General features: G+C 45.1%; 1 protein-coding gene and 1 non-coding gene across 2 annotated transcripts in view; both read right to left on the bottom strand.

Moving 5' to 3' along the window:
- The window catches only part of LOC124594396 (retinal guanylyl cyclase 2-like), a gene marked incomplete at its 5' end in the record, with an annotated part of 448,596 nt that overhangs the window by 323,393 nt on the left and 103,522 nt on the right, over positions 1–21,681 (bottom strand). Inside the window, one exon of the mRNA XM_047132764.1 lies at positions 1,259–1,339. Coding sequence (XP_046988720.1) covers positions 1,259–1,339 — 81 coding nt within the window. The remainder of the gene's footprint in view (positions 1–1,258; positions 1,340–21,681) is intronic.
- Trnap-cgg lies at positions 15,103–15,174 on the bottom strand. Its single transcript has one exon. It is a non-coding gene; the product is annotated as a tRNA-Pro (tRNA).

The following is a 21,681-nucleotide window of genomic DNA, read 5'->3' as shown; positions in this document are numbered from 1 at the left end:
AGCGTACCGGCCGACCTCGTCTGTTGACTGACAGAGACCGCCGACTGTTTAAGAGAGTCGTAATGTGTAATAGGCAGACATCTATCCAGACCATCACACAGGAATTCCAAACTGCATCAGGATCCACTGCAAGTACTATGACAATTACGGAAGAGGTGAGAAAACTTGGATTTCATTGTCGCACAGCTGCTCATAAGCCACACATCACGCCAGTAAATGCCAGACGACTCCTCGCTTGGTGTAACGAGAGTAAACATTGGACGATTGAACAGTGGAAAGACGTTGTGTGGAGTGAGGAATCACGGTAAACAATGTGTCGATCCGATGACAGGGTGTGGGTATGGCGAATACCCGGTGAAGGTCATCCTACAGAACACCTTTGGGATGTTTGGAGCGCCGACTTCGGGCCAGGCCTCACCGACCGACATTGATACCTCTCCTCTGAGCAGCACTCAGTGAAGAATGGGCTGCTATTCCGCAAGACACCTTCCAGCACCTGATTGAACGTATGCCTGCGAGAGTGGAAGCTGTCATCAAGGCTAAGGGTGGGCCAACACCATATTGAATTCCAGCATTACTGATGGAGGGCGCCAATAACTTGTGAGTCATTTTCAGCTAGGTGTCCGGATACTTTTGATCACACAGTGAGGGGTGTCTGGACACTTTTCATCAGATAGTCTATGAGGCCATCCTCTCTCTTCATATGGTTACTTTGTCTCATTGTTTCAATGCCCTCCCTGATATTGCGGTTGACCATCCATGGCTGTTAGGTATGTAGGCTAGTATGTAACCAGTATTAAGCGCAAACCTAGAAATATATTACACCACCTTATGCATCACTCCTGTAGTGACCACGAAGACAAGATTAATCTAATTACAGCACGCATAGACATTTAAGCAGTCTAGTGCAAGTACAGTTTCAAAACGGTACGTGCGAAATGGCAGATGAGAGAAACAGTTGTAGATACTGTGTCTGACAACAGCGTCGGAGCCACAGAACTACGCACAGAGGCAAATAAAATCAGTAAAAATGAGTAGTGGATCTCAACAAGAAGATAGTTTGTACCATTTGATGCTGCTTGTTCTTGACACAAGTAAAATGGTCCATACCTCAACGTCTATTTTTTTCCTTGCCTATGTTTATAGTGTTGGTATTTCTAATTCTGACCATTAGTAACTCATTTCAGAATACGAGACATTTATTTTTGGTATTGAGGCGAACATAGCGGGTATGAGGGTAAAAGGCGGCACTACTCACCGTCATGAGCACGTCCATGGCTTTGCTCTTTAGCTCAAACGTCCCCTGCACGGGCAGTTCCTTCAGCTGCACCAGGTCCCCCTGAAACACAGACACACACCCATATGCAGTCACAGCCCGAGTTTGCAGTCACGTATAAAACTTAGTTACCCTGTTAGAATGGTCTGCTGTCTGAGTATGCAGCGTTCATCAAGACTAGGAAATTTTTTAGGAGATAGTTGTGTAGACCCGTGTTTCTCAACCATTTTTCCTTTGTGGTAAACGAAAATTTTTTCAAATTTTCGCGACACCCCTACGTTTGATTTTTTTCCTAGATGCAAGAAAGCTAACACGTAAAGTACATGCAATACATTTTTATTATTATTATGTGAATGTTCAAGTATAATGATAGACAGTTTCTGGCAAATTAGGCTAGTCCAAGAAACGATTTGGTGATAATTTTTTACTTTCTAGATATTGTATCTACGGAAGATTATACGACGCTAAAAATATTGCGACACACCAATGTGTCGCGAGGTAGCGGTTGAGAGATGAGTGCACTCTTGTTCTAGTAAAATAAAACTTGCCACATAACATGATCAATTTTTGTTCGTTACAGAGATGCAGATGTTAGAATATAACCCGGCCAAACACACACAGAAGGTATTAAGTTTTCTTTTTAAATTTATTGGCTTTTAGAACGCGCACACACAGTCATCTCAACACAGGAAATGTTACACTACACTCCGTTCTGACGATGCAAAATATACACTGCTGGCCATTACAATTGCTACACCAAGAAGAAATGCAGATGATAAACGGGTATTCATTAGACAAATATATTTTACTAGAACTGACATGTAATTACATTTTCACGCAATTTGGGTGCATAGGATCTGAGAAATCAGTACCCAGAACAACCACCTCTGGCCGTAATAACGGCTTGATACGCCTGGGCATTGACTCATACAGAGCTTGGATGGCGTGTACAGGTACAACTGCCCATGCAGCTTCAACACGATACCACAGTGCATCAAGAGTAGTGACTGGCGTATTGTGACAAGCCAGTTGCTCGGCCACCACTGACCAGACGTTTTCAATGGGTGAGAGATCTGGAGAATGTGCTGGCCAGGGCAGCAGTCGAACAATTTCTGTATCCAGAAAGGCCCGCACAGGATCTGCAACATGCGGTCGTGCATTATCCTGCTGAAATGTAGGGTTTCACAGGGATCGAAAGAAGGGTAGGGCCACGGGTCGTAACACATCTGAAATGTAACGTCCACTGTTCAAAGTGCCGTCAATGCGAACAAGAGGTGACTGAGACGAGTAACCAATGGCACTCCATACAATCACGCCGGGTGATACGCCAGTATGGCGATGACGAATACACGCTTCCAATGTGCGTTCACCGCGATGTTGCCAAACACGGATGCGACCATCATGATGCTGTAAACAGAACTTGGATTCATTCGAAAAAATGACGTTTTGCCATTCGTGCACCCAGGTTCGTCGTCGAGTACACCATCGCAGGCGCTCCTGTCTGTGATGCAGCGTCAAGGGTAACCGCAGCCATGGTCTCCGAGCTGATAGTCCATGCTGCTGCAAACGTCGTCGAACTGTTCGTGCAGATGGTTGTTGTCTTGCAAACGTCCCCATCTGTTGACTCAAGGATCGAGACGTGGCTGCACGATCCGTTACAGCCATGCGGATAAGATGCCTGTCATCTCGACAGTTAGTGATACGAGGCCGTTGGAATCCAGCACGGCGTTCCGTATTACCCTCCTGAACCCACCGATTCCATATTGTGCTAACAGTCATTGGATCTCGACCATCGCGAGCAGCAATGTCGCGATAGGATAAACCGCAATCGCGATAGGCTACAATCCGACCTTTATCAAAGTCGGAAACGTGATGGTACGCATTTCTCCTCCTTACACGAGGCATCACAACAACGTTTCACCAGGCAACGCCGGTCAACTGTTGTTTGTGTATGAGAAATTTGTTGGAAACTTTCCTCATGTCAGCACGTTGTAGGTGTCGCCACCGGCGCCAACCTTGCGTGAATGCTCTGAAAAGCCAATCATTTCCATATCACAGCATCTTCTTCCTGTCGGTTAAATTTCGCGTCTGTAGCACGTAATCTCCGTGGTGTGGCAATTTTAATGTCCAGTAGTGTACATTAGTTTAAGTCGAACTCTGGTAAGAACTTACGTAGGCTTAATAAAGGACAGATTCCGACTTAAAGAAAATTTTACATAAACATGTAACCAGGACGAAAATGTTCACAAGATAGGCACAGGTAGCATGCCATAAAAATCCTGCTGCTAACACAGTAAGAAATGATAAATCACCGTTGGTTACACGTTTGAGGTAATCCCAGTTCAATCCGTATTAATGATTATGTATCTAAATTAGCAATAAAATGTTCTTTTGTATGTCCTGTAAGAACTGTTTCAAAAACTGCGAAGAAAGAATTGAATTTTTGTGCAGGTCTATGAATACCACCTTGACAGAACATGAGATCGCTATACAAGAACCACATCTGTGTATTACAGCCATACGTATAGATACATCAGTATTCAGACACAGACGTACAATGATAAGCGAAAACATTACGACCACGGCCCACCGCGACGTTGGTTGTCACCTGGTGGCGGTGCGGGCGTGTGAAGTGGTAACAAAAGCACGTAAGCGGAGCAGACGCAGACGGAGGATCAACCTAGCGAAGGTATGAATTGCAAATGGGGAAATCCCTTGAGATAAGTGACTTTGGCAAAGTACAGATTACGAATTGCCAGCATTCTGGAAAAACTGTCGGTCAGTAATTTGAGTTAATCATTACAACGAAAAACCAGCCAAGTTGCAAATTTTACGTTATTATTATTATTGTTATTATTATATAATAATAAAGCGAAATTTGCAAGTTTGTCTGGTTTTTCATGGTACTGGAAGTACAGATTGTTACTACGCAGAGTCTGTGAACGAGTATCCGGAAAACGGCAAAGCTGGTTGAATGTTCACGTGCTACTGTCGTGAGCATCTTCGGGAAGAGCTAGAAGGACAGTGAAACACCACTAAGCGCTAAATGATTGGACGTCCACGATTGTTCATAGAGCGTGGGTTCAGAGGCTTGTCTGGTCTGCAAAGCAGGATACATGGTGTTCTGCGGCATCTCTGCTGAAAGAGCACAATACTGGTGCACGCACAAGTGTTTCGGAGCACACTGTTCATACTACATTGTTGAAGATGGTGGTCCTCAGTAGACCACCCTTACATGTTCACATGTTGAGACAACAACATCGTCACTTACTATTGCAGTGGGCACGGGACCATCGGGATTCGACTGTCGATCAATGGAAACGTGTCGGCTCTTCGGCTGAATCACATTTTTGCCACACTAGTCAATGTTCGTCTCCACATATGCCGTCATAGAGGTGAACGGCGGCTCGAAACGTTCTGCGCGCCACAGACGCATGTTGGTGGGAGCAGTTTATTCTGTGGGGAGCATTCTCCTACGCTTGCATGGGACCTGTGGTAGTAATCAAAGATACACTGACAGCTACGAACCACCTGCATCCCTGCATCCCTTCATGATGATAGATGATAACGCGAAATCAGATTAGATTTACCTCTGCTTCATGTTGTAGTTTCATCAGTTGTCTTCGCTACTATCCTTCTTTAGTACCTGAAACTTCCAGTACTGATACCTGACGTTCAAGGAAGAGTGTTTTCTCTGATAAACACTCACAACGACTCAGATTAGATTTACAATTTTCGATATTAGTTTACACTCGACACTGAAACGCAATACAGTAAATTCATTAAATAAGACCAAATAAACCATCGTTAAGGATCGCCTACCTGATCAGAGCTAAAGTGATCCTGAAAAAAAGTTGATATAAGAAATGCGAGTACCAGTAAATATTACGCACAAATTAAACCGTACAGAATATTCTAGAGAAAGCAGACATCACAACACTTTCATAATGACACAATATTACAATGTGGAACAAATAGAACATTCAGACAATGTTTCCCGATAACGCAAATTTTGTAATATCGACTAATTTTGCAATGAAAAATCGTAATATGATATTAAATAATAATAATATAATAATAAAATGATGCAAGTCTCATAAGAAAAATCCGAAGCCAGAGGAATATGAACTTGGACATGTTATTACATTACGAATAACTGGTGTCCGATAACTCATGTATTAAAATTTACTAGAGAAATACAAAGAATCGTATAGTCAGATGAACCAATAAGTTACAAAATCAGATGGACTAGGATTTTACCTGCCATTAAGGGAAGTATCTAAGCTCATGCAAAAGGGTCTCGACTATCGTAATTTATGATATGATGATATGATGAAATCCCAGGATATAAGAAGAGTGGCAGTACCCTTTTGAAGCAACGTTTAATAATTTACTTCTCGTCATCTTTTGACAAAGAGCCAGTGAGGTGTTCTACAAATTATAGCCGTGGCAGCTGTTGTGGTGTCTATCTTTCTACTTGTGCAGAAGTTAAAACTAAAATCATTCTGAATGTTACCATTTACACAGTAGACTTCTTCATCATTATTTTAACCTCATCATTAGGCCTCCCACCTCTTACTGTTTCAGTCCAGATGTCTGTTCCATTCTCTTCCTGTATATTATTTTCATTGCGGTTTCTAGGTCTGTACTCGTTTTGTTAGTCTTCACCTATCGGGGAGTACTAGCCATTTTACTCTCGTTTACTTTATTAATTCGTTAACTTAATAATTCCCAATTCGGATCGGATATCACCTCTACCATCCTCCACAGCTACAAATCCTTAATCCTTCCCATCCTCTGTTATGCCAGTCCCGCCTGAATATCCCCCCCCCCTCCTGCAAATTCTATAAGGCCCTCCAGATCCTCGAGCGCCATGCCTTCCAGCTCGCCTTCCGTATAAGCTTCCTGTCCCTCACGCGGATCCTCTATGACCTGATTCCTTTCCCCCATCTGCTCCTATTCCTCGAACATATCCGAGTTTCCCCTCTACCCTCCATCTCTACACCCTTCATCTCCTTTCCCAAGGTGGCTTCCGTCGACTCCCCCTCCTGGATCATGCCCTCTCTCCCTCCATTTAACCTCCCTATCAACTCTGATCCTGACCTCCCTCTCCCTTCCTCTGTCCTTTCCCCAGGCTCCCTCTGCCCCCCCTTTCCATCCTGTTTTTTCCCCGCCTACCCTCTCTCTGCTACCCTTCTCCCCTCCCCTCCCCTGCCCGAATCCTTTTGCATTCTCCTCCTCTGTCTTTCCCCACTCCCTCTCGCGTCTGCCCTGCCCCCCCTTCTGAGTCCGCCGGCCGTTGTGGCCGAGCGGTTCTAGGCGCTTCAGTCCGGAAGCTCGCGGCTGCTACGGTCGCAGGTTCGAATCCTGCCTCGGGCATGGATATGTGTGATGTCCTTAGGTTAGTTAGGTTTAAGTAGTTCTAAGTTCTAGGGGACTGATGACCTCCGATGTTAAGTCCCATAGTGCTCAGAGCCATTTGAACCTTCTGAGTCCTCTCCCTCCGTCGATTCCCCCTCCCCCCCCCCCCACTTCGTTTTTCCTCTCCTCCCCCTTTTTTCCCCTCATCTGTCCAGCCCCCCCCCCCCCCCCCCATCTGCCCTGCCCTTGGCTGTGGTGTTTCATCTTCATGCCATACTTTTTAGTTCAGTGTTTCCCGTGACCGATACCGGAGTACTGCTCGTCAATCTTACCTGTTAGGAGTGACAGTGGAAAAAAAGAAGATCCAAAGAAGAGCAGCGCCTTTTGTCACGGGATTGCCTGCAAATGATGCTGTCATTTACCGTCTGGTAAATTCATTAGAAGGTAAAAACCAATTGCAAAATGACTTAGACACTATAGTTGCATGGTGCTAAAAGTGCCAGTTGACGCTAAATAAGGAAAAGTGTGAGGTCATTCACATGAATACTGAAAGGAATCCGCTAAATTTCGGATGCAAACAAATGTAAAGGTTGTGAATTCGGCTAATTACGGAGAGACTAATATTACGAATAATTTAAACTGGAACAGTCACCTGGATAATAATGTGGAGAAAGCGAACTAAAGACTGCGATTTGTTGGCAGAACATTTAAAAGATGCAACAGGTCTACTAAAGAGACTGCCTGGACCATGCTTGTCTGTCCTCTTCTGGAGTACTATTGCGTGGTGTGGGATCCGTATCAGATAGGATTGCCAGACGGAACATCGAAACAGTCCTAAAAAAGGACGTCTCGTTTTGTGTTATCGGGAATTGGTGAAGAGAGTGTCACGGACATGATAAGCGAGTTGGAACGCTAATCCTTCAAACAAAGGCGTTTTTCGTAATGGCGAGATCTTTTCACGAAATTTAAGTCGCTAACTTTCTCCTCTGAATGCAAAATATTTTGTTGACACCAACGCACAGAGGAAGAAATGATCATCAAAATAAAATAAGAGAAATGAGAGCTCTTACGAAAAGATTTAAGTGCTCATCTGACCCACGCGCTGTTTGAGTGTGGAACGGTAAGGAAATGGTCTGAAGGTGGTTCGATGAACCCTCTATCAGGCACTTAAGTTCGAATTACGGAGTAGTGATGTAGATGTGGATGCAGACACAGGTTCGCTTATAAAAACGGCCGAGAGCTTCACGAAGATGCACGTTCATATCTAGTCTGCAGACGCTACAAGAGAGACGATGTCCGTCACGGAGTCGTTTGCTTCTAAAATGTCGAGAGTCTTAAGTTGCTAGTAAAGTCAGCCAATGTATCTCTTCCTCCTCCGTAAACGTTACGAAAAGATCATGAAGGCGAAATTACAGAGATTCCACCTCACACGGAAGCTTAACAGTAATCGTTCTTCCTACTCATCATTTGATAAAGCAACAGGTAAGGGGTGGGAAGGGGAGGGAAGGGGGGAGGGGAGTGACAGTGGTACGCAAAGCACCCTCTGCCAAATGTAGAATATGGATATAGAGGTACACTATCTGATCTATTAGTGGACATTAATATGGAATGTGTTCATCCTTCGCCTTTACGACGGCTTGACGCTTGAATTTTGCGGGGGACGCTTTAAGTGAGGTGTCTGAACGTCTGTGGAGGAATGGCAGCTCATTTCTCTTCAAGAGCTGAAGCTAGAGACGGTAATGATGTTAGCTGCTGTAGGCTGAAGCGAAGTCGAAGTTCTAACTCATCTCAATCACATCATTTGATTGACAAATTAAAAGAAATGCACGTGGGCCAATGTGATATCCTTGTTAGTTTTCATGTCGTGTCGTTATTTACCAATATTCCAGTGAACGAAGCTATCTCATGTATAGCTGATATTTTTCCAGTAGATATTGTGGAGCTATTCAGACACTGCCTCACCACAACCTAATTTCAACACAATATTGATTTTTATGAACAGATTGACGGCGTGGCTATGGGCAGTTCTCCTAGTCCAGTTGTTTCAAATTTGTTTATGAAGAACTTTGAACAACAGGCGTTGCATACTACCAGAAAAAGACCAACCATGTGGTACCTTCGTATTATGGACACACGGTGAAGAGGAGATGGATGACTTCCTGGTACATCTCAACAGTATCAGTCCGAAAATACACTCCTGGAAATGGAAAAAAGAACACATTGACACCGGTGTGTCAGACCCACCATACTTGCTCCGGACACTGCGAGAGGGCTGTACAAGCAATGATCACACGCACGGCACAGCGGACACACCAGGAACCGCGGTGTTGGCCGTCGAATGGCGCTAGCTGCGCAGCATTTGTGCACCGCCGCCGTCAGTGTCAGCCAGTTTGCCGTGGCATACGGAGCTCCATCGCAGTCTTTAACACTGGTAGCATGCCGCGACAGCGTGGACGTGAACCGTATGTGCAGTTGACGGACTTTGAGCGAGGGCGTATAGTGGGCATGCGGGAGGCCGGGTGGACGTACCGCCGAATTGCTCAACACGTGGGGCGTGAGGTCTCCACAGTACATCGATGTTGTCGCCAGTGGTCGGCGGAAGGTGCACGTGCCCGTCGACCTGGGACCGGACCGCAGCGACGCACGGATGCACGCCAAGACCGTAGGATCCTACGCAGTGCCGTAGGGGACCGCACCGCCACTTCCCAGCAAATTAGGGACACTGTTGCTCCTGGGGTATCGGCGAGGACCATTCGCAACCGTCTCCATGAAGCTGGGCTACGGTCCCGCACACCGTTAGGCCGTCTTCCGCTCACGCCCCAACATCGTGCAGCCCGCCTCCAGTGGTGTCGCGACAGGCGTGAATGGAGGGACGGACGAATGGAGACGTGTCGTCTTCAGCGATGAGAGTCGCTTCTGCCTTGGTGCCAATGATGGTCGTATGCGTGTTTGGCGCCGTGCAGGTGAGCGCCACAATCAGGACTGCATACGACCGAGGCACACAGGGCCAACACCCGGCATCACGGTGTGGGGAGCGATCTCCTACACTGGCCGTGCACCACTAGTGATCGTCGAGGGGACACTGAATAGTGCACGGTACATCCAAACCGTCATCGAACCCATCGTTCTACCATTCCTAGACCGGCAAGGGAACTTGCTGTTCCAACAGGACAATGCACGTCCGCATGTATCCCGTGCCACCCAACGTGCTCTAGAAGGTGTAAGTCAACTACCCTGGCCAGCAAGATCTCCGGATCTGTCCCCCATTGAGCATGTTTGGGACTGGATGAAGCGTCGTCTCACGCGGTCTGCACGTCCAGCACGAACGCTGGTCCAACTGAGGCGCCAGGTGGAAATGGCATGGCAAGCCGTTCAACAGGACTACATCCAGCATCTCTACGATCGTCTCCATGGGAGAATAGCAGCCTGCATTGCTGCGAAAGGTGGATATACACTGTACTAGTGCCGACATTGTGCATGCTCTGTTGCCTGTGTCTGTGTGCCTGTGGTTCTGTCAGTGTGATCATGTGATGTATCTGACCCCAGGAATGTGTCAATAAAGTTTCCCCTTCCTGGGACAATGAATTCACGGTGTTCTTATTTCAGTTTCCAGGAGTGTACAATTTAATATGGAGACGGAGAATAACGGCCTGCTGAATTTCTTGAATGTGTCTGTTATCAAATGAGGGGACGGGACGTTGGGCCATAGAGTATGCAGAAAAGACACGCATACGTTACCTGCACAAAGAGTCCAAGCGTCACCCAAGACAAAAGAGAGGGATCATTAAAACCTTGGTAGATAGGGCGCACAAAATTTGTGAAACGACTTACATAAAAGATGAGCTTGAAAATCTACGGCCGCCATTCAAGAAGAAGTAGATAGATAGAGTACTTCGCCGTAGAGTGAGAATCAGGACCGATGAGGAACGACAGCCGCCCAAAGCGGAAGTTTGGCTTCCGATCATCACTACGATTACAGATCGCATTGGGAAAGTGTTGAGCAAGTACGGTGTGGAAACTATCTCAGATCCACCAGGAAGATTAAAGAATGTTTAAGATCGGCAAAAGATATATGACATCCTTCGGCTACACCGGTTGAACATAAAATTCATTTGAGTTACATTGGTACCACAAAAAGAAGTGTTAAATACCAGTCTCGTTGAACACAAGAGGAATTGCCGCCTAGGACATACGGATAAATCGGCCCTAGCGGAACATACTTGCCAAGAGGGTGATCATGAAATAAAATTCACTGAGACGAGTGTCACATCGAAAACATCGTATTATCATGCGCCTATGTACAGAGATGCTATTGACATTTATAAACACCATAATAATTTTAGCAAAAAAGAGGAAGGTATTAAATCAGAACAAATTTGGGTGTCAACTCTGTAACACAAGAATGACGATCGATTGAGTACTTTCAATCGAGAATGTCGACAATACCAGCGATAATCTCATAGCCGACGTCACGTGATGGACTGTGATGCCCTCTACACTGGCTACGTAATCGGAGCTCCCTCGAGTTCTGGTTGCAGTTAGCAAGATGTTTTCCGCAGTGGGAGAGGAAACGTTAGGAGAAAGTTTTATACATCGACAACGGCCTAATAGCTCGGAAGTTTTAAGTGACGTCATTTCAAACGTGTTCCATTGGGTGCAAGTCGGGACTCTGGGGATACCAGTCCATTTCAGGATTATTATTGTCCACAAATCATTGCCTCACAGATGCTGCTTTATGGCTGGGGACAGCGTTATGCTGGTACAAATTATCATCGTCTCCGAACTATTCCTCTATTGTACGAGTACACAATGCCGTAAAGTGCGTGCATGTCGTTCCGCATCTAGTGTTTTCTTAAGCGCAATAACAAATACAAAAGTAATCGAGAAAAACACCTCCATTCGATAAGAGCTCCTTTTCCGTACTTCGCTGTTGGCACCACACATGATAGCAGGTAACGTTCTCCTGGCATCCTCCAAACCCACACCCTTTCACCCCACTGCCACATGCTACACCGTGATTCATCACTCAAAATCACTCGGTTCACACATTCACTGCGCAGTGTTATCGCTCTTTTACACCACCTCAAGCGTGACTTAGCACTGATTACAGGAATTTCGGTCTTGTTTCTAACATTCATGTAGGCTGACGGCAGTGGGCGCCATTACAGTACATTTCCAGCCTAAGACCCGCATTTCTTCGTTACTGTCCCAGTCCCGTGCTCAATTTAGGACAAAATGCTGTTGGAAATTTGTGACGTATATCTTATTTTCTTTTGATATTGCTCCTTTCGATAGCAATATGCTCAACTATGAATCCAGTTTCTAATAACGTGAGGTGTAAATTCTTTTGTTTTTCAGACTCTACAGAGAGAATCTATGTATAATAAAAACTGCCGAAATATAACTTTCTGCTGCGTATGAAGAGGTTGCTACGTCGTCTTCTTTTCCTTGTCGTTTATCCCATTTAGTGACGACTCCACTGTATTCAAGTTTCGACAAATTTATTTTATTTAACTTTGCGGCCGTATGTCCTTCCACTGCTGCAGTCGTCAGTTATCTAAGGGTGAAAAATCGTGTAACTTTTGTTTTGTGTGATAGTATTTTAACTGTTTGTGTATCATATTTTCTCAGGACAAAAAAAGAGGACCTGCACAGTACTTGCAGAGACGAGTGTGGGAAAACACCGAAAAGCTCAAACTGCTCGAATCATCACACAAAGTCGTTAATAGATCTGGCTATGGCTCACCTTCCCGTCCCGCAATGTAGTGCGCTGCGCGATTTATCAGTCACGCTTGTGAGTAGTAAGTGAACTTTACTATAGTTGTAAAACTACCGTAGGCTACAGTAAACTATCATATTAAGCGTAGACTACGGTAATTTTACTAGTAGCCTTGGCAGTTAAAGTCATACCCGCGTTGCCTGTGCGTTAGGTGTGTAGCACACCCATCGGGCGTTACCTCGCCGCTTTCTTTGCATGTACACTGAAGAGCCAAAGAAAATGGTACATTTGCCTAATATCGTGTAGTGTCCCAGTGAACACGCAGAAGTGCCTCAACACAACGTAGCATGGACTCGATTAATGTTTGAAGTACTGCTGGATGGAAGTGACACCACGAATCCTGCAGGTTTGTCAATAAATCGATAAGAGCACGGAGGGGGTAAGAGATCTCTTCTGAACAGCACGTTACAAGGCATTCCAGATATGGTCAATAATGTTCATGTCTGGGGAGTTTGGGGCCAGCGGAAGTGTTTAAACTCAGAAGAGTGTTCCTGGATCCACGCAGTGGCAATTCTGGGCGAATGGGATGTCACATTGTCTTGCTGGATTTGCCGAAGTCCGTCGGAATGCACAATGAACATGAATGGATGCAGGTGATCAGAAAGGATGCTTACGTACGTGTCTGTCACCTGTCAGAGTCGTATCTAGACGTATCAGGGGTTCCATATCACTCCAACTCCGCACGCCCCACACCAATACAGAGCCTCCACCAGCTTGAACAGACCCCAGCTGACATGCAGGGTCCATGGATTCATGAGGTTGTCTCCTTACTGTACATGTCCATCCGCTTGATACAATTTCAAGACACTCGTCCGACGAGGCAGCATGTTTCCAGTCATCAACAGTCCATTGTCAGGTGTTGATGGGCCCAGGCGAGGCTCAAAGCTTTGTGTCATGCAGTCATCAAGAGTACACGAGTGGAGCTTCGACTCCGAAAGCCCATGTCGATGATGTTTCGTTGAGTGGTTCACACTCTGACGCTTGTTGATGGCCCAGCATTTAAATCTGCAGCAATTTTCCGGCCGCAGCTAGGTCGGAGATTTGATGTTTTACTGGATTCCAGATATACATGCCAGACTCATGAAATTGTCGTACAGGAAAATCCCCAACTCTTCGCTACCTTGGAGATGCTGTGTCCCAGCGCTTGTGCGTTGACTACGACACCGCGTTCATATTCATGTAATTCTTGATAACTCGCCATTGTAGCAGTAGTAACTGACCTAACAACTGTGTTGTCTTATGTAGGCGTTGCCGACTGCATCGCCCTATTGTGCCTGTTTACATATCTCTGTATTTGAATGAGCATGCCTGTAACAGTTTCTTTCGCGCTTCATTGCAAAAGCTGTTACGTGGAGACCGTCTCTGGGTGGTAACATGTTTGCCTCCCATGCACTGGGCCCGGGTTCGATTACCGGTCGGGTTGGGGATTTTTCTCCGCTCGTGGACAGGATGTTGTGTTGTCCTCATCATCATTTCGTCCTAATCATCGGCCGCAAGTCGCCCAACGTGGCGCAGACTGAAATAAGACTTGCACTGGCGACCGAAACCGACTGGGCCCTCCCGGCCAACGATGCCATACGATCATTTCACTTTACGTGGAGACCGTAGCGTTCGCGTTGTAAACAAAGATTGTTCATTGCGACCCCATTGCAGTCGAGGTCTTCTCTTTGTGCAGTGGAGCCTGAACGGCAGCGCGTTATGGCAGTTACAATTGTAAACCTTTTATTTTGTTTTCTTTAAACAACATCTTTTGGACGCTGAAGTCTTATTGTATGCAGGTTCACTCGCGATCATTGAGTTTTACAAATTTTGGTTGCTTAGACGTTAGCTAAAGCTTTTTAAAAGCTGTTTTCAAATTCTGGATTTTTGAATATTTAAACAAATTTTTATAAAGTGTTATAGGATTTATTAAAACCCAGCAGATTACCACTCCACTACCTAGCTCCCTGTCGTTTCAGTCATTTGAAGTGTATGGTAGCGCTGTCACACGTAGTATTTGCTATAGGATTTAGTCCGTATCAGGATACTCCTGTATCTGCAGCTGTTGCAGTTGATAACTGACGCTATTATTATACTAATATCACTAATTAGTCGCTCTCGTTTAAATGGAAACTTACTTATGTATTAATTCTTTTGACTTGTTACCGGCCGGCCTAAGTGGCCGTACGGTTCTAGACGCTACAGTCTGGAACCGCGCGACCGCGACGGTCGCAGGTTCGAATCCTGCCTCGGGCATGGATGTGTGTGATGTCGTTACGTTAGTTAGGTTTAAGTAGTTCTAAGTTCTAGGGGACTGATGACCTCAGAAGTTAAGTCCCATAGTGCTCAGAGCCATTTTTTGAACTTGTTACCGAACTATATTCTCAGCAGCTAGTCTTCGCGTTGCCCTCTGATTTGTGACTATTTAAATGTGCAATTCACACACAGATAGGGAATTTTAATGATAAAATACTGATGCACCATGATATACTGTACATACAGAAATGCATAACGTGTTCACCGTGTCATTTAATAATGTAACGAAGAACTAGAAAAGAGCTAACTGACGAGACGATTCCAAAACATTGGTGAAACATATATTCTAGAAGTTAAAAATAGCTACATTCCGAATAAAAAAAAAAAGAAGTCGTTTCTGCCACTTTTTAACTTTGACGCATTTCAGCACATTTTTTTCGAAAAATAACGTGGGCTCGTCCGGGATTTGAACCCGGGACCTCTCGCACCCGAAGCGAGAATCATACCCCTAGACCAACGAGCCGGCACAACAGGATTTGCTCTCTCCATGTGAGACGCGCTCTCTCTTCGTGTAGCCTCGACGGTAGACTGGCACACGTTAGCGGAATTGCCAGTCTGTGACGTCATAACGCGTCAGCGCATGCCACGGCGGGAGAGCGTGCACGAACCATCGGAAAGACGAGCTGCCTGCTGGACTTTCTCCGTCGTGCTGCTCACCGTAAGAGTCGCTGTCGTAGGAAGTAAGTATTATCTGGTTGAAACGTCCTTCGATGGCTGGAATAACAGAGATGGAACATAGTTCGTAATGCGTAATAATAGAACAGCAAATCGGTCACAACAAATTTCAAAGAAACACGCGCACACTTCGCTGAAGTTGTTTAGAAAAGTGCAGAACTCTTGCATCAAGATAATAAGAACGACGTATTAACCTTACTTGACATGAATATAATTCCTGTGTCCTAACCTCAGCGGATCTTCCTAGAATGACTTTGCCCTGAGGCACGCTTTACAGCGAGGCGACAAAAATTATGGAACAGCGATATGCACTTTTACAGATGGCGGTAGTATCGCGTAGATAAGGTATAAAAGGGCAGTGCAATGTCAGAGGTGTCATTTTTTACTTTGGTCATTCATGTGAAAAGGTTTCCTACGTGATTTTGGCCGTACGGGGGGAATTAACAGACTTTCGAATGGCAGTTAGAACTTGACGCATGGGACATCCCATTTCGGAAATTGTTAAGGATTTCAATATTCCGTGACCCACAGTGTCAAGAGTCAAATTTCAGGCACTACCTCTCACCGACCGAGAGCAGCCGCGTTTGCGTAGAGTTGTCAGTGCTTACAGACAAATAACACTGCGTGAAAAAACCGCAGAAATCAACGTGGGACGTACGATGAACGTATCCGTTAGGTCAGTGCGGCGAAATTTGGCGTTAATGGGTTATGGCAGTAGACAACCGACGCGAGTACTTTTGCTAACAGCACCACATCGCCTGCAGCACCTCTCGTGGCCTCGTGACCATATCGGACAACTGGAAACCGTGTCCTGGTCAGGTGAGTCCCGATTTCAATTAGTGAGAGCTGATGCTACGGTTCGAATGTGCCTCAGACCCCACGAAGCCATAGATCCAAGTTGTAAACAAGACATTGTGCAAGGTAGTGGTGGCTCCATAAAGGTATGGACTATGTTTACACGGAATGGATTGGGTCCGCTAGTCTAACTGAACCGATCATTGACTGGAAACGGTGATGTTCGACTACTTGGAGCTCATTTGCAGCCATTCATGGACTGCATGTCCTCAAACAGCGATGGAATTCTTACAGATAACAATGTGCCATATCAACGGGTAGCAGTTATTCGCGATCGGTCTGAAGAACATGGACAATTCGAGAAAATGCTGTGAACACCCAGACCGCCTGACATATATCCCTTCAGACATTTATAGGACATAATCGAGAGGTCATTTCGTGCACAAGATCCTGCAGCGGCAGAACTTTCGCAGTTATGGACGGCTATAAAGGCAGCGTGGATCCACATATGTGCAGGGGACTTCCAACGACTTGTTGAGTCTTGTTTCTGCACTACAGCAGGCGAAAGGAGTTGTGAAACGATATTAGGAGCTATCTTGTGACTTGTTCCTCTGTGTACGGCGTTTCTGGTGCGTCACTAGAATTTTACTGTCGTTGTCAGCACTTCGTGTAACTGCAAAAGCCACAAATAAGTGACAGAAGGACTTACCAAAAGAAGCATAAGGAAGAGAAACCGTACCGGAAAATCCCTATTTCCTAACAGGTTCTGTTACGTACGAGAAGTGACCGAGGTGGTGCAGTGGTTAGCACAAATGGACTCGCATTCGGGAGGACGACGGTTGAAATCCGCGCCCGGCCATCCTGATTTGGGTTTTCTTCATTTCCCGGAATCGCTTCAGACAAATTCCAGATGATTCCTCTGAAAAAAGGACGTTACATATTTACTTGCCCATCGTAATCTGAGCTCGTGCTGCGTCGCTAATGACCATGTCGTCGACGGGACGTTAAATCCTAATCTTCCTTATGACTGGAACGTTACTATCAATAGCCCATACTTAATGTGTTGGAAGAGATTTGTAAAATGTAGTATAGTTCACCTTACTGACCGGCCGCTGTGGAGCAGCGGTTCTAGGCGCGACAGTCCGGAACCGCGCAGTTGCTACGGTCGCAGGTTCGAATCCTGCCTCACGCATGCATGTGTGTGATGTCCTTAGGTTACTTAGGTTTAGGCAGTTCTAATTCTAGGGGACTGATGACCTCAGATGTTAAGTACCATAGGGCTTAGAGCCATTTGAACCATTTTTCACCTTACTGGAATAACACATAGGTAGCAGGTTTGAGAATGGATACTTTCTCAAATATCACCAGAAGTAATAAATAAACCTATTCCACACCAGAAAAAGGAAAATCATATGAACGAGATTACGGCACACATGATAAAACTAAAGGGAGAGCTACATACTTATTTACAAAATATCTCCACAGGGATGAAGGAGTATAAAGGTTTTTATGATGCATTCGAAAATGTCATCGGACTGCTACGGTCGCAGGTTCGAATCCTGCCTCGGGCATGGATGTATGTGATGTCCTTAGGTTAGTTAGGTTTAAGTAGTTATAAGTTCTAGGGGACTGATGACCTAAGATGTTAAGTCTCATAGTGCTCAGAGCCATTTGAACCATTTTTGAAAATGTCATCATGGGTCACCATGTTCCGTTTGGGGCAAGGATAGGATGGTAACCGGCTTTCAAGGGAACTATCCGGTCATTTGCCTTGATTGATTTAGCTTAATGAGGAAACCTCTTAATTTGGATGGCTGGATACCCTATATTTGGCACAAAGTCGCAGTATTTGTAATTCACAACAGTGAATACAGAAAAGATTTAATGAAACTGTAGTGCGTTTTGTGCCATATAGTATTTAATTATTACTAAACGTCTTTCTTCTTGTTAAGCCATCATCAGTTACTATGTCCCGTCAACGTTGAGGTAGTTAAAGGAGTACTACTACTTACAGAACACATGTGGTTGGCGAAGGAAATCGGCAGTACTCATGCTTTAAGAAATATCCTGTAGCCTCTTCAAGTACTGAAGGAAAGCACAGAACCTACACGTGCGTGGCCAGATGCAGATTTGAAACCCAGTACTCCTGCTGATGAGTGTAACAACTATCATAAGATAAAGGAAAGAAAATTAGTGCTTAACTTCTCGTTGACAAAGACGTCATTAGAGACGGAGCAAAATCTCGTATTAAGAAGGAACGGGGAAGGAAATCGGTCGGCCTCTTTCAAAAAAACCATCTTGGCATTTGCCTTAAGCGATTTAGAAAAATCAAGGAAAACTTTAATTAGGATGTCACATGATGCAGATGGGCAGATGCGATTACTGTTGGGCTGCTAATGCGCTTATTTTGTTCTGTCATTCATTCTATATAAAGGACCTGTTCGAGATCATTTTTCCACACTTCGTCATCATCATCATCATCACCACCACCACCACCACCACCACCACCACCACCACAACCACCACAAGCCATTGTGCTCATTGCTGAGCCTCGTGACCCAGTGAACTAAACGTCTCCATGCTGTACGGTTAACAACTTTTGTTAGGGCCTGCTGAAAAGTTACACTGGAGATCCTCTTGATTTGATCTACCCATGTGTCCCCCTCGGTCTCTTGCCCTCAATCTTCCGTTGCATGATTATTTTCGTTGGTTTTCTCCATTTCTTATCACAATTAGGTCAAAGAATTTGATAATTTTTGACAAAGGAATTCGCCAAACAGCCGTGCATTTGAGAATTTATTTTATTTTATTTTAGCTACCAGTTTCGGCAGCCCGTTATGGTATCTTCAGGCCACCGTATGCACCACTCAAAAACAATCGATATTGGTATACTGGGGTCATATGTTTCTGGATGTCAAAAATTCTCAAGTGCAAGCTTCGACGACTGTCAAGTCCTTGCCAATGAAGCATTTTGATTAAGTTTCTTAATTCTGTGTTGGTCTCAGGCATAGATTATTCCATCAGAGATGTTGTATACGCAAGATGTACATGAGTAAGCAATGTTGTGTCATGGTAAGCAAAACGCCCAATGTTTAACCATATTTCAAATCATGATTAGGTAGTCGGGACCGCAGAAGGGCAAGGCCTTTTAGAGAACACTGTTTTACACAAGTGACTTATCATTTGTCCCTCCCCCATCCTCTCCTTTTCCCTGCTGCTAATTGTGATACGCAGTGTAAATCTTGCACCTTAGGCGCCCGTGTCAGCCTGGCACCCTAAGCGGCAGTTTTTGTCGCCTGGGCCTTAAACGAAAGCAGATATCCAGTGATGCAATAGCAGGTACCGTAGTGAAGTACTTAGTAGAGATCAGTACCAGTAATCCCGTAGTATTCCAAAGGCAACCAGTGAAATCGAAGAATTGTCAGTGGCCTATTCATGGTAGTGGGTGGTATCTAGTGATAGTCCAGGCTAAAGGGACAGCTTTGTGACCGTCTGGACCCATGACGCTACTAGTACTACGTAACTTATCCAACTTCCGAAGGCATTTCCGGAGAAGTAGCACTACCTGCAGGGCGTAAAATCCCATCGTTCCAAAGTGGATCCAGATCCGCGCAACCCCATGACAGTTTTCATGTTCTAAAGGTGTTTCCAGATCAGTGATGACACGTGCATGATATTAGTTTCCATCAGGGTGTCTACGGATTCCCAGATCCATCGCTCCACTAGCCCAACGTTAGGTTCGAACTGTCGAGGATGTGTCTACATCGATGCCGCCACTTGCATATCATTGGATTTGAGCTTCCTCTGGCTGTGTGGATCAGTGCTGCCATCGATGTGACATTGGGTTCCAACTTGCGAGGGTATAAGCTGGTCCTAATACGAACTGCACTTTAGGTTTCATTGTCTTAAGACGTGACACCAGCGGTGCTTGACATCATGCATTTATTACGTATATGGTTGGAGATGCAAAATCCTAATTATGCTGATATTATCAGATTCAGATTATTAATCCATAGACTAATGAAAAAATCAAAGCTAATTTTTCACGTGCCCAATGTTTATGACGCTATAAGTCACGAATTACATTGAAAAGTCAAAGAAACTGGTATAGGCATGCGTATCCAAATACAGAGATATGTAAACAGGCAGAATACGACGCTGCTGTCGGCAATGCCTATGTAAGACTACAAGTGTCTGACGCAGTTGCCAGATCGGTTACTGCTGATACAGTGGCAGGTTATCAAGATTTAAGTGAGTTTGAACGTGGTGTTATAGTCTGCGAATGAGCGATGGGACACAGTATCTCCGAGGTAGCAAAGAAGTGGGGATTTTCCCGTACGACGATTTCATAAGTGTAACGTGAGTATCAGGAATCCGGTGAAACATCAACTCTCCGACATCGCTGCGGCGGAAAAAAAATGCTGCAAGTACGCGACCAACGACGACTGAAGAAAATCGTTCAACGTGACAGAAGTGCAATCCTTCTTGAAATTGCTGCAGATTTCAATACTGAGCCATCAATAAGTATCAGCGTGCGAACCATTCTACGAAACATCATCCACTCGTGTACCCGCGATGACTGCACGACACAAAGCTTTACGCTTCGTCTGGGCCCGTCAACACCGACATTACATTGGACTGCTGATGACTGGCAACATGTTGTCTGATCGGAAGAGTCTCGTTTCAAATTGTATAGAGCAGATGAACGTGTACAGGTATGGAGACAACCTCATGAACGACTCTCCATGTCAGCAGGGGATTATTCGTGCTGGTGGAGGCTCTGTAAAGGTATGGGGCGTGTGCAGTTGGACTGATATGGGACCCCTGATACGTCTAGATACGACTCCTGACAAGTGATACGTACGTAAGCATCCTGTCTGATCACCTGCATTCATTCATGTCCATTGAGCATTTCGACGGACTTCGGTATTTCCAGCAGGACAATGCGACACCCCACACGTTCAGAATTGCTACAGAGTGGCTCCAGGAACACTCTTTTGTGGTTAAACACTTCCGCTGGCCACCATACTCCCCAGACATGAACGTTATTGAGCCTATCTGGGGTGCCTTGCAACGGGCTGTTCACCTCTTCGTACTCTTACTTTGGACAGCCCTATAGGTTTCATGGTATCAATTCCTCCCAGCACTATTTCAGATATTAATCGAGTCAATACCACGTCATGTAGCACCACTTCTGCGTGTTCGTGGGGTCCATACACGATATTAGGTGGGTGTACCAGTTCATTTAACTCTTCAGTCTGTCGTACACATATAGTTTTTCAGGTACATTCAGTGGAATGCGTCGATAGTTTCTGCAAAATGTTCCAAATAGAGTTAGTAGTAAAGAAGCAAGAAATTAAAACGTCGTGCCTGATTGGACAGTTTTACTACACGAATAACGATAAATGTTTTTCCTTTCATCATTTTGTGGAGATTATCACCGATAAAAGCTTCGCTAAGTTTGAAATTATGTGTAAAGCCGCCAAGTGTCCTCGTTATC

The sequence above is a fragment of the Schistocerca americana genome, chromosome 2, assembly GCF_021461395.2.
Source record: "Schistocerca americana isolate TAMUIC-IGC-003095 chromosome 2, iqSchAmer2.1, whole genome shotgun sequence".
In the NCBI taxonomy this organism is placed as follows: Eukaryota; Metazoa; Arthropoda; class Insecta; order Orthoptera; family Acrididae; genus Schistocerca; species Schistocerca americana.
The sequence above is the reverse complement of the archived record's forward strand: the minus strand, read 5'-3'. Positions and strand labels throughout refer to the sequence as shown.